The sequence below is a fragment of the Phanerochaete carnosa genome (genome assembly GCF_000300595.1).
Source record: "Phanerochaete carnosa HHB-10118-sp unplaced genomic scaffold PHACAscaffold_11, whole genome shotgun sequence".
Lineage (NCBI taxonomy): Eukaryota > Fungi > Basidiomycota > Agaricomycetes > Polyporales > Phanerochaetaceae > Phanerochaete > Phanerochaete carnosa.
Genome location: NW_006767638.1, coordinates 1,610,565 through 1,625,840, shown reverse-complemented (window position 1 = coordinate 1,625,840; position 15,276 = coordinate 1,610,565). Strand labels below are relative to the sequence as shown.

The window sequence follows — 15,276 nt, the reverse complement described above, 5'->3', positions numbered from 1 at the left end:
TTACAATTCTCCGGTTATTCGGTCTGTTAACCAGAATCCATGTTGAATTCTCCTCCTGGGACTTGAGTTCCTCTTTCATCGCAATCTTCCACTGTTTCGCATCTGGGCGAGACATTGTCTCACGGTACGTAGTGGGGTCAGACTGGTGAGCATGACATATCCATTAGAATAAATTCTGACGGAGTTGATTGTCGACTTCCATTGGAGAGGCTTCACGTTGTTCACGTGCTTCTTGTTCTTCTTGTTGATCACGTTGAATATCTCGTTCCTGTTGACGCCTTGCTTCTGTGGGCGGGACGTCACCATAGCTGTTATCGGGAACATGGCGTTGGCCTGCATTCTTGTGCTGTGGCCTGACCGGATGTGGCACAGGTTGTGGTTCGAGATTTCATCGTTGCCTAATATCAGGAGCAGGTGGTGCTGCCTGACGAGATGGACCGGCTTGTCCGCTCTGACGAGGACGATAATGTTCTCTCTGAGGTGGAGGTGGTCCAGGAGGTGGACCGGGAGCGAATGGTATCTCCGGATGATTGTATGGTTCTGGAGTTGGGCTTCGATATTGTTCATAACGATCGGATGGATCATTATTGAATTCGTCATCATCCTTTTGTTGCGGTTCGTCTTGCTGCGGTTGTGGATGTATGTTGTCTGGGGGTTGATTATCAGGTGTGAAGTCATCCGGATTGGTTAGGTCCGGGTTCGGCAGGTCGGGTAGAACAGGTGGAATTGGATCTTAAGACGTTCCAGGCTCACAAGGCCTTTCGTCTCGCTTGGGAAAGGAAGACTCATTGAAGGTGACATTGCGTGACACAACGATGGTCTGGGCAGTTGGATCTCAGAATCGGTAACCCTTTGTACCGATTTCGTACCCAACGAAGATCATGACTTTAGCCTTTGGCTGTAGCTTATTGACCCTCACATCTTTATGTGTGTGGACATAGGCTTTGCAGCCCCATACTCGAAAGTACAATATGTCCGGAACAGTGCCGTTCCATTTAGTGATTGGCGGCTTCCATTGATGACGGCGCAGAGGTTGTCGATTGTATATATGTACTGCGGTTTCTGATGCTAGCTTCCAGAACCCAGACGTCATGCCAGCGTGATGTCGCATAGCTTCTGCCTTATTCTGAATGGTCTGTTGCCAGCGTTCTGCTCTGCCGTTCTGTTGTGGTGTTCGCGCCACTGATAGTTGACGCTCTATTCTGCGTTCTGCTAGGAAATCGTCGAATTCATAGCCTAAAAACTCCCCCCCATAGTTCAAACGTATAGCCTTGAGCTTGCGCTCGGCCTGTGTTTCCGCCCAAGCGACAAATTGCTTGAAGGCAGAGAAGGCATCAGACTTCCGTTTCAGATACCAGACTAAACCAAATGAGGAATAGTCGTCGAAGGTGGTAAGGGCAAACTTGTACCCGTCGAGTGATAACGACGGATATTCGACAAGATCCATGTGAATTAAGTCGAGGGGATGATCCGCACGACTGTCAGATGCAGGAAAAGCATCGCGATGAGACTTCCCAAATTTGCACCCATCACAGGGAGTATCCCTGGTTGGAGCTGAGATTTTATCCGGGACGCCTTTGACATTGCCAGGCAGTTGAACAACTGATTTCTTCCCGGCGTGTCCGAAGCGACGGTGCCACAAGGTATATGGATCATCGGATTTGACCAACATTAATGTTCCTGGCTTAATCTCACTGGTTTTAGTGAGGACTTCAGCTTCTAGCCAATATAAACCTGACGACTTTTCATATTCGCCCTCCATTGAAACTGTCCGCTATGTTGGGTCTGACCCGCGGAGTAATTTAAACTTCTTGCCATCCATCTCAATACGGTGTCCGTTATTGAGTGGCATTCTGGGTGCAAAGAACCGTTCTGCCGCTTCCGGTACGTATAATACGGTTTCTAACCGGATATGCTGAATTCGTCCATCTGTGAGACGATGTTATAGAGCGATTTCACTGTGACCTTTGATTTTGATAGTCTGACCTTTGCCGGTCGTGTGTGCATGACCTGGCTTAGGGAATTTATGATACCGAATAAAGTCAGTTTTGTACGGTGTGACATGTGTTGTACAACTGCTGTCGACCATCCACTTAGACTTGACACCCGTAGCATAAAGAGAAACAGAGATGGATTCTTCCTCAATCTTAGCTACTAGTGGTATATCGACTAATCATATGGTATTTACAGTCTGCGTGGTTGTCGCGGTATTGTCCTTTGCTTTGCCCTTTTCTTTTTCCTTCTTGTGCTTTCCTCCACCCTGCTGCTGCTGCTGCGTATTGTTGCCGTTACTGGAACTCAAGCCAGAATTTGCCGGCTTTGTGTCCCAGTGCTGCTCTGTCGTGTGATTCTTGCAACCACACTTCTCACATTTCTTGTCGAGAAGAGGCGCCTTCGACACGCGCGCAATCTGAGTGCGGTTCGCGACGTGGCGCTGTTCCTCCTCGATGATCTTGGGCTTGATGAGCGCTGCTGTGAGCAGCATAACATCAGTCTGCGTTGTGAGAATTGTACCAGCGATGGTCTGATACGACTTGGGGAGAGCATTGATCATGAGCAGAGCAAGAAGTTGAGGTTTGACCTCTATTCCTGCCGCGTTGACCTGGTTGGACTGCTCTGTGAGCGCGTCGAGTTGCGGGCCGAGCGCAGAGCTGTCAGAAAGCTGCGCATTGAACAGCTTCTGGAAGGCGACGAATGCGCCTACAGCTCCGGGTTTCTCGTAGCCAGCCTTGATCACGGTCCATGCGTCCAGGGCCAAGAACTTGTCATCGACGAGATGACGAAGATTCTGCACAACATAGAGCTGGATGATGCCCAGCGCCTTATCGTTCTTCTCATCCCATGCAGCTTGAGCTGCAATTTCCATAGCCGTGGGTGTGCCTGTTGCAGCTATTGGTCTGGCAAGACCAAAGACTGGTACGGTTGCTGTGGAACTGTATCCCTGGGTTAGATACCAGATGCCTTGGTAACGCAGGAAGGCTCGGATCGTGTTGGACCACTTTTTGTAGTTGGTGCCGTCGAATTGCGGGATGGTTTGTGTGGCGAGCTTGGTCGGGTCAGAAGAAGATGACATTGTTATCGTGTACGAAAAGGAGGCAAGTATATGCGTAGAGTGTTTCACGTTCTGTTGGCGCTAATCCGACTTCGTAGAAGAATTCACTGAGATCAAGCTCATATGATTTGGCTCGTGTCACTCGAAGTGATTCCCAATCTTCTTCCAAGAATGCAAGATCGTATAGCTGGTATATAGGTCTATAATATAGATCTTCCGCAATATCTTCCTGGTCTAGGTAACAGGCGTATGACTCCAAATATGTGTCGGAGCTTGTGAGAAAGAAGATATGGATAACGTCTTCGTCAGGGTTAATTAACTCTGCTGACGCGTTATATGTCGGAGGTTGTTGGACGTAGTTGAAGTACTGCAGGGTTAATAACAACTCGACGTATTGTTCGTGTGTTGTTAATGATTCCCATGGAGTTTTGCAGTCGTCTAGGATATTCAGTCGCTGTCTGAATTCTGCGACGGTTTCCTGTTTTGTCTCTACGGTTTCAGGTACCATATTTGTCTCCTGAGAGGATATGATTGTGAACGCTGTTGAGCGAACCACTTATCCCAGCTAAGCCGATTTAGCCGAGAGGTGGATAGAGTTGGAATTTGGACAAAGGGACCAGTTAAACTACGACTCTTGTTGTCGCTTAGGATAAACACGCAGTAGTCAGGTTTCCGAGTAGAACTTTCTTTCTGATTGTTACAATAGCGTTGTATACAAAGTATCTACTTGTTCTCATAAAACCTAACCGCGTCAAAATATCCGTTCACGTAAACTGCGCTGAGCGCTTGTACAATCTGGGCTTTGTTCTTGCGTAGCCCTTTGGACGAGATATCCCCTATTTCTCTACACCCTAATTCCCACTTGCGCCACTCCTCGTATTTGACGACGTTGCAGATGTCCGCTAGGCAGCGCTTGATGCGCGTGAGCTGCTCAATGAGTCAGCGGAGATTGCGGACTCGGTCGAAGTTGAGGTCGTTGAGCTCGAGAGTCTCGAAGACGTCGAGGCGTTTGAGTGTGCCGTCGAACTTCGGTGTGAAGATGTGGACGAGGTCGGCGGGAGTGTGCTTATCGAAGTCGATGAGTATTGGCTTCGGGGTGATTGGCGTATGTGTCATCGGTGGGATGGCAGCGAGACGCTGCTTGAGTGTCGGCTTTGATGGACCGGCGAGGATCCGTTTGCGCGCCTGTTGAATTTCGCGTGCAGCTAGACGCTGCTCGAAGTCGGCCTTGTCGGTCGCGTAGCGCTCGCGGAACTGTTCGCGATGTAGGCGCCTATCCTCGTGTGAGTTCGGTGGGAACGGGAGGGTGAGCGCTGGAGTCGGCGGGCGTAGTTCTTTGCCGTGGCGTTTACTGTACGGGACGGTCTCATCAGGGTCGTTGGCATTGCCGGAGGCAGGCATGTAGCCGGCGGAGTGCTTGTACCGCTGGAAGCGGAGTGAGGGGGACGAGCAGGCAAATCCTTTGGCACTAGAATTTACGCAGGAATGAACGCGTAAGCGCTCCATCTGCCACTAGCACGCAACGAGACTTACTCGTAAACTGCGTGGATAAACTTTATTTAAACTGGGTGAAGGGGACCGAGGTTTCCCGAGGGGTCTTCTTCAGCAATGAGACTAGTAAAGTGGGGGTAGAGTGGCCGTGAGGCCGGGGCTCATAACCTGTTAAAGTGCGACTGAACTCTTGCTTTATTCTGTGCTACAGGGCCAGTATATATACATGTGAATCAGGACCTCTGATACCACTATAAGACCTATGGTACTGTGAGCGTAAGCATGTATACTAAGCATGAGTAATCAGATATTGTATTACTACAAGATAATAGAGGGATCATGTGATGATATCTCCATTAGTCCGTACAGGGCAATGACATAATCGCCTAGTTCTGACAGTGTATCTTTCTGCCATCTATTATTCTAACTAATCCAAGCCTCTGAACCGCGTTTCTCTTGCTAAAGGGCTGTTTGGCGGCATCAGCAGGGTCGGGTACAGGCTAAATAACAGCCTGGATGGCAGCGGCGTGGCCTACTCATTCACCGAGTGCCGCGGCAAGCACTACGTCGGTGCGTCCTTCTTTGCCTCTCGCGATCTTCTGCTCCTACTCTGAGCCGAGAAAAGCGCACGCGCGCGCCACAGTCATATGCGCAGGCCAACAGATTGTTGACGGGAAGATCAAGGTTGAGTTCGGGTCAGAGGTTACCAGGATCACGGCGACCGGCGTCGTCTTTGCGGATGGCAGAGCACTCCCTGCGGACATCGTCATCGTCGCGACCGAGTATGCACACCCGCCCTGAGCGACTCTTCTCCCGTGGGCCCGGCTGACGTGCCTGAGAGCAATAGGTTCGACGACACCAGTGCGCCAATCTGCAAACTCATTGGAGAGGACGATGGAGCAAAGGTCCCGCGGATCTGGGGCCTGAACAAGGAGCGCGAGCCCCGGGGCGTCTGGCACGAGATCGAGGGCCTGCCGAACATGTGAATCATGATGGGTAGGTCGCTCTTCCTTTCGATCACAAGGAGTAGATGCACCACCACCAGGCAGCATTTTCCTGAGTTGCTATTTTTTGAAGAGTGTGACATTACTTGAGCTGTAGTTCTCTTGGGGCATCATTGTGTGGTGTTGATGGTCGTGAATTGTAGAGATCAAATCGAAGCATGAGGGACTATATGGCACGTTCTATGCGCGCAATCCAACGATGTAAAGCATAACAACGACAAGTGATGAGGATCCCAAGTGGATCGCAGATTGCTTCGAGATTTGTTTGAGATCGTGGTGGGAAGGAAAAGGGTAGCACACTGTTGCACATGATGCCGTGGATCATTGCCCGAAGATCCTGCGAACGCGCACGTAGTACATGAGGTGGTTCATTTCTATCGTCCCCTGTTGTAATATCAGGTGGGGATGAGCAGACCAATGATATTCAAAATCTAGAATACTGAGATTTTACACAGGATAGACATCAAGGCAGGATACCGTCCGTGGTAATATAGAGATCCTGCGACCGGGGAGGTAAGTCGCTTTATCTCCCAGCGTTCGCAATATCTTATCTGTAACTTACTGTTCTAATTGATGTGATACAATGTGTCATTTTGTCTCGCGTAAATTTGTACGTCCATAGACGACTGGCACAAATTGTTTAGCGCCATCAATCGGCAACCTCGGCCGGCGGTGCTGCAAAGGCTTGGTGAGCGATGGACGTCGAAGAACATCGTGTATACGATGCTTGGATCTCTAGAAACATTCTTGTCATACTCTATTAGAATGGTAGCTTACAGATAAGATACTGCGAGTGCTGGGAGATAAAGCAACTTACCGCCCCACAGACGATGGTCAGGAGTCTGCTCGTCAGGCTGCGTCAGGAGTCAGACAAGACTGGCTGGCGGCTTCAAGTTTAGGTTGCGGTCAGTGCCATTAGTCAGGTCAGCAATCCACCGGTCTGAGGCTACAGTTTCTGGCGGAGTGCTTCTTCTTCTCTGTTGGTGTACGGCGTACTGATACATGCTCTGATGGCACCCTGGTTCGAAAGTGTTCTCCACTTTATTAATTTGCTCTTGCCACTTCAATCTGCCTCCGAAGATGCTGGGAATTTTTTTTTCAGATAGCTCTGTATTCATGTTAAAATATGATACACATGTCATGACAGACATAAGGGGAAAGATGGTAAGGTATCTTTGTAGGTGCTCGGAAGTGGTTCAAAACTGGCCGAAAAATGCTACTGATGGCTAGATCCAACTAGATCTCACTCACCAAATATTCTCATGATTGCATTTACGAACTTGTGTACCTACATCAGGCATGGCTGGTTTATATATCTGGTTTAAAAGGTGCTATGTACATGTACAGAGAAGGAACATTAGTGGAGCATTACAATGAACGAGCAAGGCGTGATGAAGTTGTCACTCCGCCTGATCTTAAACACTTGAGGTCAACTTCAGAGAGACGGCTCGGCTTCTTGGCAGCAACACGGCTTGACAGCATCTGGTGTGACACTAGTGTGACAAAATCAATAAACGAGGGAGCAGGACCCATTTTGCGCATTGGAAAGGATCCGCAGCTCTTGCAAGACCTCAAAAAAATACAACAAAAACATGAATATGTAGCCAAGGTATGCGCACATCAATTTGCGGAAAACTGCCTACAAAGAGTGGTTGTGATTAGCTACAATGAGCAGATTTGCTCAAATTTTATAAACCAGAGTGCCATTATAGGACAGTGCTGTGGATCAGATTGGAGATTGTCTACTAAATATGGAAGTACGTTGATGATGCGGCCGCATTTTTTGCTGCTTCTTGTGTCGCAGTGCATCTGTACAATGACTCACAGGGTCGACGAAACCGGAGTCGCTCCTCAGGTTGCGGTGCAAACCTCTTGTTGCCGTGGTTTGGATGGATATCATAGACCAGGCTTGTCGTCGAACACAATGAAACGTCAGAGCCTGGCTTTGCCTCGCTCGGAGAGCTGGCCTAAGTAAGAAGACATCCAAGTACTGACCATCCCCAGTAACTACCCATGTAGTAGTCTCAATAACTGCCACCATGCGCGCTTGCTTGAAGCGTCGTATAAATTCACCACAGGCTCTTATTCCACTGTGTAGTCCTCTGCATTCTCAGCCCCGTCTTCCTCTCAACATACAAGATGCTGGCCTTTGCTTTGATTCTCTTCGCTGCCAGTTTGGCCGGTGCTTCAAGTTTGGCCAGTGCACCAGGTTTGGACAGTGCTTCAAGTTTGGCCAGTGCTTCAAGTTTGCCCAACGATTCAAGTTCGGCCAACAGTTTAAGTGTGGCCAACGCTATGAGCTGCCCAGATCTAGTGCCCCCGGGCCTCCCATTTTTCCCCCCTAACTGTTCAAGTGCATCCGGCGGATCCTGGTTGGATGGTGTTGGCTCGACCCCTTTTTCTTCCAAAGAGCCTCTGAATGTAAGTATCATCAAGTTCTATGGCGTTCGGTGATCCTTACCGCTGTATTCACAGATTGTCATTTCTGGTCTCAGTTCGCCTGCGGTCCTTACTGACGACGGCTTCACCAATTTTGCTAACTCCATTGGCTTGTGAGTACGACCTACTTAGCTTTGTATTGTTCTTATTCGCCCGTCTAGCTCCAACGGATGCCTGGGTAGCGATGCTGGCTCTATACAGATGGCCAACCTCGGCGATGGCAATGGCTTCATCCCACAAACCCTGTTGCTTTGCAAGGACTATGGTATACCAGATGTCGGCTCCTGCCTCGATAATCTCCTCGGTGATACACATTTCAGGTAAGCCTCGATCTGCCTGTTGAGCGATTGCGGTCAACATGAGTCTCAACTGCTGCTCAGGGTCTTCCGTCAGAATGGTACTGGTGCCCCCACCAATGCTCTCTTCCTTTCGTGCATACCTCGATGCTCTCGTTATCACTGAACAGTCACTCAGTGCAGCATTAAACTAGTGTCACCATAGAGGATGGCACTATAGAAGGGGGCTGTACTATCGCTTTTGACAGCTACGACCTAGGCCGGTATGTGCTCAGTGGTATGGATGAAATTATTTTAGCTCACCGAGATGATGTGCTAGTGACCAAGTGGTATTAGCCGCTGTCGGTACGACTAGCTTCGCCGGTGTTACCTATGAAACTACAGCTGTGACCTTACACAAGGTCACATTGAGTGGCACCACGCCCATTAACCATGGTAAGCTGTCAGCCTGTCGCTAGAGCAATGTCACTCTCTGAGCATCGTAACACAGATATCTTCGTTGACAGCAACACTGTACTTCTAACTATTGAGATTGTCTGAGTTCTTCGCATGACATGCACAAGTCTTAGGCAGGATTATTTTGGCTTGCTCTGGCGTACACTATGCATTCCATGCTCTATCTTCAAGACTATAACGACGACGATGACGACGACCCTGCAATGATTCCCGTACTTATTCTGTTATATATGTGATTTGCCCACTGTTTCTGTTAGTGGTTGAGGGTCCGGTCCTAAGGACCAGTCGGGACTGGGACTTGGACTGAGACTGGACTGATCAGGACTGGGTATGGTCCAGTCCTACGTCAGTCCAGTCTTGGTCACAGTCCTTGGTCCTAGATGGCACTGGGTGCTTTTAGAACTGGTCATGACCGGTCAGGACCAGTCACAGACCAATATAGAGTAACAAAAATGCAGCATCCGGAAAGCAGCTTGGCTACTGGTACATGTATATCTTAGTAATTTCTGAACTGCAACCATGCCCTTGTAGGCTTGTCCAAGTACACAGCCAGCTTAAGCACAGATTAATACATTTTTTTAAACTCTTTTTATGATTTATTCAAGTTTGGATGCAGTTACTGCACATAATCAGCTAAAGCCATGACCATGGGGAGATGGAGCCTGAGCGTAGAGATAACAAGGCTCTCAAGAATATGGAGGTTTTATACAGAAATGCTGAGAATGATGAAAGTGGTGCATGATACCCTTCTTCTCTGTTTAGAATCCAGCCATGTGAGCAGAGCATTGTTTTCTTTGCTGAATATAGTAATGTGCAGCCTTGGCTCAAAAGCTTGCAAGCCCAGCCCAAAAAAGCCTGACCTGAGCCTGGTCTGGCAGTGGGCTCAAGGCCAGGCTTGAGTCAGTGGGCGGTCTCTGCTAGTGTGAACTTATCCTAAGCTTGGCAACTTGGGCCGGGCTCAGGCTCAGGCTCAGGCTTGGGGTCAGGACTCAGCCCAACATTGCCATGGGCCCAATCCTGGGCTTTAAGCTCAAGCCATGCCTGCGTATCACTAGCTGAATATTTGTTTTGATTTTTTAAGTGTACAGTGTTCACCGGTGCTTTGTGCGCACATTGTTTACCTATATTTGCCCATATACAATATTGCCTTTCATTCATATGTATGACATAACGTGAAGTAGCTGTCTACCTGCCAAATACCTCTCTTGAACCTTAACAACACAGACCACAGCTGTGGCTATTTTTTTGAGCCCCTGCCTTTGAGTTCATCAAATATTCAGCCATGTCAAACACTCCCTCAATATCAGACTCTATGAAACAGTATTTCTGTGATGCCTTACAGTACGTAAAGACAGTCTGGCAATGCATGAATGGTATATAGCACTTCTGAGATAGACATCTGGTACACTCTTCTGGCCTTCTTGAGACTCACACACTGTCTCCTCTTTGACTCATTAGGCTGAGTAGTGTGGTCTCAAAACTGATTTGTCTAGAAATTAGCTTAGTATACTGCTAGTCTACCTGTACATGCAGTTCAAAATCAAAATTTGTTTATTTGTGCCATATTTATCAGGGCAGGACTGGTCTGAGCTGGTCTGAATCAGTCTAAGACCACATTTGGTCCTAGACTGGTTATGACCAGTCCAGGACTGCATGGAGGAGTGTACAGGACCAGGACCCAGTTTTGGTCCGGTCCTGCACAAACAGATGCTGGTCCTTGACCAGTCTGAGTCCTGGTCCCACCCAATTTTTAAAAAAGACCAGACTGGACCGGACCCTCAACCACTAGTTTCTGTGTTATCTGAGTCTTCGTGACGATTGGAGCGCCTGGCTACGGCCCTAGCTCCTGCAGCCTCTCGGCGCATGTGTTGTATCCTGACTTGAAACAACGTTCATCGCACCAACAGACAAAGCCTGGACACTGTGGCTGCAACGTGGCATTTATTGGTAGTGCGGCTTTTGCTGGGCCGGCCTATTCTCTTGTTAGCATTACACGCATGCAGCGAACGAGATCTCTCTCTTCCAGGTGCATGCAACAGGGTCGATATAACCGCACTGGGTGGTAAGGGCGGTTTTTTTGGCGGCGAAACTGGGTTCAAACTGATGAAACAAGGCCCCGCTTTCGTGCGATTTTCTGCCATTAAAAAAAAGGACAAAACTTGAAGTTTGCTTTTCAGTTTACTGCCTTGTACAATCGGAACAGAACTGTGAGATTGTGGTATAGATTTCCTCGCTTTTAGCGCAGGCACCATCTTCAATTTAATCTCAATTTGTAACACTTGAAAAAAACACGTCAAACCAAGTGGCACTGTTTTGTTGCTGCTAATAATTTCATCGAAAACATACCCCAAATGGGAAATTTTATCTCAAATTACTTCTATGTAAAAACTGGGCACAACTACAGATTTTGTTTACAGTCTCTCAAGGTAATCAATTACAGAAAAAATTGACATGTGATGCAAAGTTTTGTTGCAGATATTACCAGAATGACTTCAAGTTTGAGCTCAATTTTTACGGTGTAGGAAAACGGAAGTAACAGCCCCTAGATTGTACCACAATCTTTATGGTAGAAAACCTGCACAGAACTGCATAAATAACTCACACTTTGAAGGTAAGTTTGCACGGTGGCCAAAATCAGAAGAAACAAGGTCTCTTACCCTAACCGCCGCCTCCTCTCTGCCACGCTGAATGTTCGTGCTCATCCGCGAGCTTGTTTGGGACCGCTGCCGGCAGACGTCCCCGATCGCCTCATCACCATATTTGCTACGACATGCCAAACAGGCCAAGAAGGTTGCACAAACGAGAGCTGCCCGGCACGGTCATGCACGTCCTCAGTCCGCGTGTCAGGCAACGAACCTGGTCTCTACGGTGTATTTTTTTGAAGCAGCTCGAAATGTCATACGCCAATTTTGCTCTTGACGCAGCTTTCGCTTCTCACTGAGATTACAGGGTTGGTGAAATCGGGAAGGTTGTTTGCGAGGACACAAGTGAAGAAAAGCTCCTTGCATTTTGGTCACCCGAGGTATCTGTGTTGCAGCGCTGAGTACATCACAAGTCAAGTCTGAGCTCGGCCCACTCAACACCTGCACTTGGAGGCTCTCAAGCCCATCAAGTCCTTCGTCTTGTACACCTACAGTCAGGATGAAGAGCGTGGGCAGCTGCAATCAGCCTTCATCGTACCTCAGGCAACCTGAAGCCCTGGTGGGGCTGCAAGTCTGTGCAGGCTTGTGACACCGGCCATGACCTTCCCACTCCCCCAGGCGCGCCTCATCGATTCTAATCAACTGGCACAAGTCGCCCATCTGCACACTTTGGCCACAGCTGCGCTGAGCCGTCTTGCGCATTCAAATGATCCCGGGGGAGACGAGGGGAGCATCGGGCGTCGGGGCAGGTGTAATCCTGTTGGCTTCTGTCACGGCCAGCGCGGCTCAGGGAGGATGCCGTACGGTGGCAGGAACGGTTCTTGCTTCCTGCAGCCACACCTTGCACGACAATCGACGGCGATTCGTGCAAGACATGTCGTCGGCTAGGAATTGACTGCTTGGGCTGGGGTGCATCGCGTCTGCCATTGCAGCTGATTACTCTTCACCCATACACCTACAGGAAAAGGTCACAGAGTACAAGGTGAGCATTAAGGCCCAGCTTACATGTGCAGGCCTCATCCGCGGCCAGCCTCGTAAGGTCTACGGCTCCCTCACGTCCCCCTCATTGGCCCTTGCTCAGTCCTCGACGTCATCTTCATCATCCGATAGGTATCTCTCAGGAGCACTCGCAGGCCACGGGCCGAGCACCCTCCGGGCTGGTTGGAGCGATACCCATCTTTCCCGCACGGACGCTCCTACGAGCCTTCGCGATACCACCATGCAAACACTGTAATGTCCGCCATGACTGGACTTGGTACGTGGCTTCTGCATGCTTCTTTGCTGAATGATGGGTCTGACGCCACTTTGCAGACGCAATAAGTGCCGGCTCGGAGCTCTCCATACTCTCTCCGTTCGTCACACCGAACAATGCGTCCAATCAGGCATCGCTCCCGTATAGCAACGATATCTCGTCCATGTCTAGCATGTCGTCATACCCACTATTTCTTCATACCCCTGAGATTTCTCCATCCATTACACTGGGGCTGTGTGACTCACCCTTCAACGAGCAATCTGAGCCATACATCCAATACTACTTCGAGCACATGTGCAAAACTGCAGTTTGTCCTTCCAGGGGAAAGAGCTCACACAGACACTCGCCTTCGTATGTTCTTTTAGAAGTGATTTTCTTCCATGACATCACTAAGAAGTCAATGCAAATCTTTAGATTTTGGCACGAGAGCCACAAGGCCCGCTCGAACATGCCATTTGCGCACTCGCTAGTCTACATTCATCCAAGGCCAATGCTGCACAGCATGGCCACAATGCAGCCACTGCCACCATGGAGAGCTCTGACCGCGCTATTGATTGACGGTTCTACAACAAAGCGTACGTCATGCTCATGACCACTATGGCCACAGGTTGTCCATACACTGAGTGAGATGCGGTGTTGCCGTATACCTGATCAGCTACTACAACCCTTGGTAGAAGTCTGACATGTCGACGCAATTGTACGTGCGGCAGTTTTAATCTCCCTCAAGTTGGGGTAAGCATATACTGCGATGCAATGCTACCGGCATGCACCACCGACAGACCCGGTTTGGATGCTTTTCTTGCTGTACCAATATCGTCGTTCCGCTGCTTGTATCGAGCCGGATGGAAACGCCAACGTTTGGGTCGGACTAGCATCTTCCGCCCAATCATGGGCTCAGCAAGTCAAAAACCCTGCTCCCCACGAGCCACTACACCCCAAGCCACCCGTGCCTTCTTTCCGATCTCTGCACCGAGCGTATCTGATCATGCCATCGCACTCCCCATTTTCCAAAGGCTATCTGGCGCAGTGATCTTCCTATATACCGTATGGGACGGCGGTCAAATGCTCGCGAGCACTTCAGCACGGTACGCTCATGGCGCCGCACTGCGGTACGCTGGAGACAGGACGGGAGAGGAAAACTTGATTAATCGATGGCTGCAGAAGATCGGGGTGCTTTTGGGGTGTGTTGCACTACAGTCTCGTCGAGTGTGAACGTACTCACCATGTCAAACCAGGTTGTGCTTGATTTTCTGGTGACGACGGTGTACCACATGTCAGACCTGTGCCCATCTGTCGCTCTATTAAGATTAGCCAGGTGCTCAAGCGGCCCGTGCACAAACAACGACCAACTCGACCTGCACATGGACAAGCTTACCGGCTGTCCCAACGAGGCTGTGCTTGCGATTGCCGAGACCACTGCGCTTGCACACTAGAAGAAATCATTGGGCCCCGGCGCTGACGAGCACACGCGGCATACAGTCACCAGTATCTGGCGCAAGACAGCTGTGCTGTACCTGCACACTGTCATCAGTGATGCCCACCTAGGTGAGCACCGCCCCGTCCGTGCTCGCTTGAACCACGCCACTGGTGTTTGTCGCGTCTTCTTCACAGGCATCCCCGAGATCGTCAAGGCGACGAACCTGGACACCTGGACTACGGAACCAAACGGCGTGGCCACAAACTATTCGCAGAGGGCACCGCGCGCGGACGCCTCTGACTCCCTACGTTTGTGAGCAGACCACCGCCCTCAGGTGGAACGCGAATTGTCTTTGCCTGCCATGCCGTCAGCCAGGGTGGTTTGTTGCCTGACACGCAGACTGAGGATGTGCATGACTGCGCCGGGCAGCTCTCGTTTGTGCAACCTCCTCGGCCTGTTTGGTGTGTCGTAGCAGATATGGCGACGAGGCGATCGGGGACGTCTGCCGGCAGCGGTCCCAAACAAGCTCGCAGATGAGCACGAACATTTGGCGTGGCGGAGAAGAGGTGGCAGTTAGGGTAAGAGACCTCGTTTCTTCTGATTTTGGCCACCGTGCAAACTTACCTTCAAAGTGTGAGTTATTTATGCAGTTCTGCGCAGGTTTTCTATCATAAAGATTGTGATACAATCTAGGGGCCGTTACTTCTGTTTTCCTACACTGTAAAAATTGAGCTCAAACTTGAAGTCATTCTGGTAATATCTGCAACAAAACTTTGCATCACATGTCAATTTTTTCTGTAATTGATTACCTTGAGAGACTGTAAACAAAATCTGTAGTTGTGCCCAGTTTTTACATAGAAGTAATTCGAGATAAAATTTCCCATTTGGGATATGTTTTCGATGAAATTATTAGCAGCAACAAAACAGTGCCACTTGGTCCGACGCGTTTTTTTCAAGCGTTACAAATTGAGATTAAATTGAAGATGGTGCCTGCGCTAAAAGCGAGGAAATCTATACCACAATCTCACAGTTCTGTTCCGATTGTACAAGGCAGTAAACTGAAAAGCAAACTTCAAGTTTTGTCCTTTTTTTTAATGGCAGAAAATCGCACGAAAGCGGGGCCTTGTTTCATCAGTTTGAACCCAGTTTCACTGCCAAAAAAACCGCCCTTACCACCCAGTGCCGGAGTCGCTCCTCAGGTTGCGGTGCAAACCTGATGTTGCCGCG

General features: G+C 49.4%; 5 protein-coding genes across 5 annotated transcripts; 3 read left to right on the top strand and 2 right to left on the bottom strand.

Moving 5' to 3' along the window:
- Positions 1 to 2,173: 2,173 nt before the first annotated feature.
- Positions 2,174 to 3,073, bottom strand: PHACADRAFT_104316 (uncharacterized protein; the record flags this gene model as incomplete). Its single annotated transcript, XM_007401009.1, has 2 exons — positions 2,174 to 2,602; positions 2,693 to 3,073. 2 exons carry the CDS (start codon positions 3,071 to 3,073, stop codon positions 2,174 to 2,176), a joined length of 810 nt encoding a protein of 269 aa, XP_007401071.1.
- Positions 3,074 to 3,775: 702 nt separating this feature from the next.
- Positions 3,776 to 4,453, bottom strand: PHACADRAFT_200740 (uncharacterized protein; the record flags this gene model as incomplete). Its single annotated transcript, XM_007401008.1, has 2 exons — positions 3,776 to 3,979; positions 4,010 to 4,453. The coding sequence occupies 2 exons, from the start codon at positions 4,451 to 4,453 to the stop codon at positions 3,776 to 3,778; spliced, it is 648 nt and encodes a 215-aa protein (XP_007401070.1).
- A 606-nt stretch (positions 4,454 to 5,059) lies between these two features.
- Positions 5,060 to 5,529, top strand: PHACADRAFT_200739 (uncharacterized protein; the record flags this gene model as incomplete). Its single annotated transcript, XM_007401007.1, has 2 exons — positions 5,060 to 5,325; positions 5,391 to 5,529. 2 exons carry the CDS (start codon positions 5,060 to 5,062, stop codon positions 5,527 to 5,529), a joined length of 405 nt encoding a protein of 134 aa, XP_007401069.1.
- A 2,280-nt stretch (positions 5,530 to 7,809) lies between these two features.
- PHACADRAFT_213676 (uncharacterized protein) lies at positions 7,810 to 8,822 on the top strand (the record flags this gene model as incomplete). Its single annotated transcript, XM_007401006.1, has 7 exons — positions 7,810 to 7,968; positions 8,023 to 8,099; positions 8,148 to 8,306; positions 8,367 to 8,417; positions 8,477 to 8,545; positions 8,602 to 8,717; positions 8,773 to 8,822. Exons 1-7 carry the CDS (start codon positions 7,843 to 7,845, stop codon positions 8,820 to 8,822), a joined length of 648 nt encoding a protein of 215 aa, XP_007401068.1. The 5' UTR covers positions 7,810 to 7,842.
- A 3,800-nt stretch (positions 8,823 to 12,622) lies between these two features.
- On the top strand, positions 12,623 to 14,365 carry PHACADRAFT_200737 (uncharacterized protein; the record flags this gene model as incomplete). The annotated part of the gene is made up of 3 exons (XM_007401005.1): positions 12,623 to 12,635; positions 12,692 to 12,939; positions 14,066 to 14,365. The coding sequence occupies 3 exons, from the start codon at positions 12,623 to 12,625 to the stop codon at positions 14,363 to 14,365; spliced, it is 561 nt and encodes a 186-aa protein (XP_007401067.1).
- Between the last annotated feature and the right edge of the window lie 911 nt (positions 14,366 to 15,276).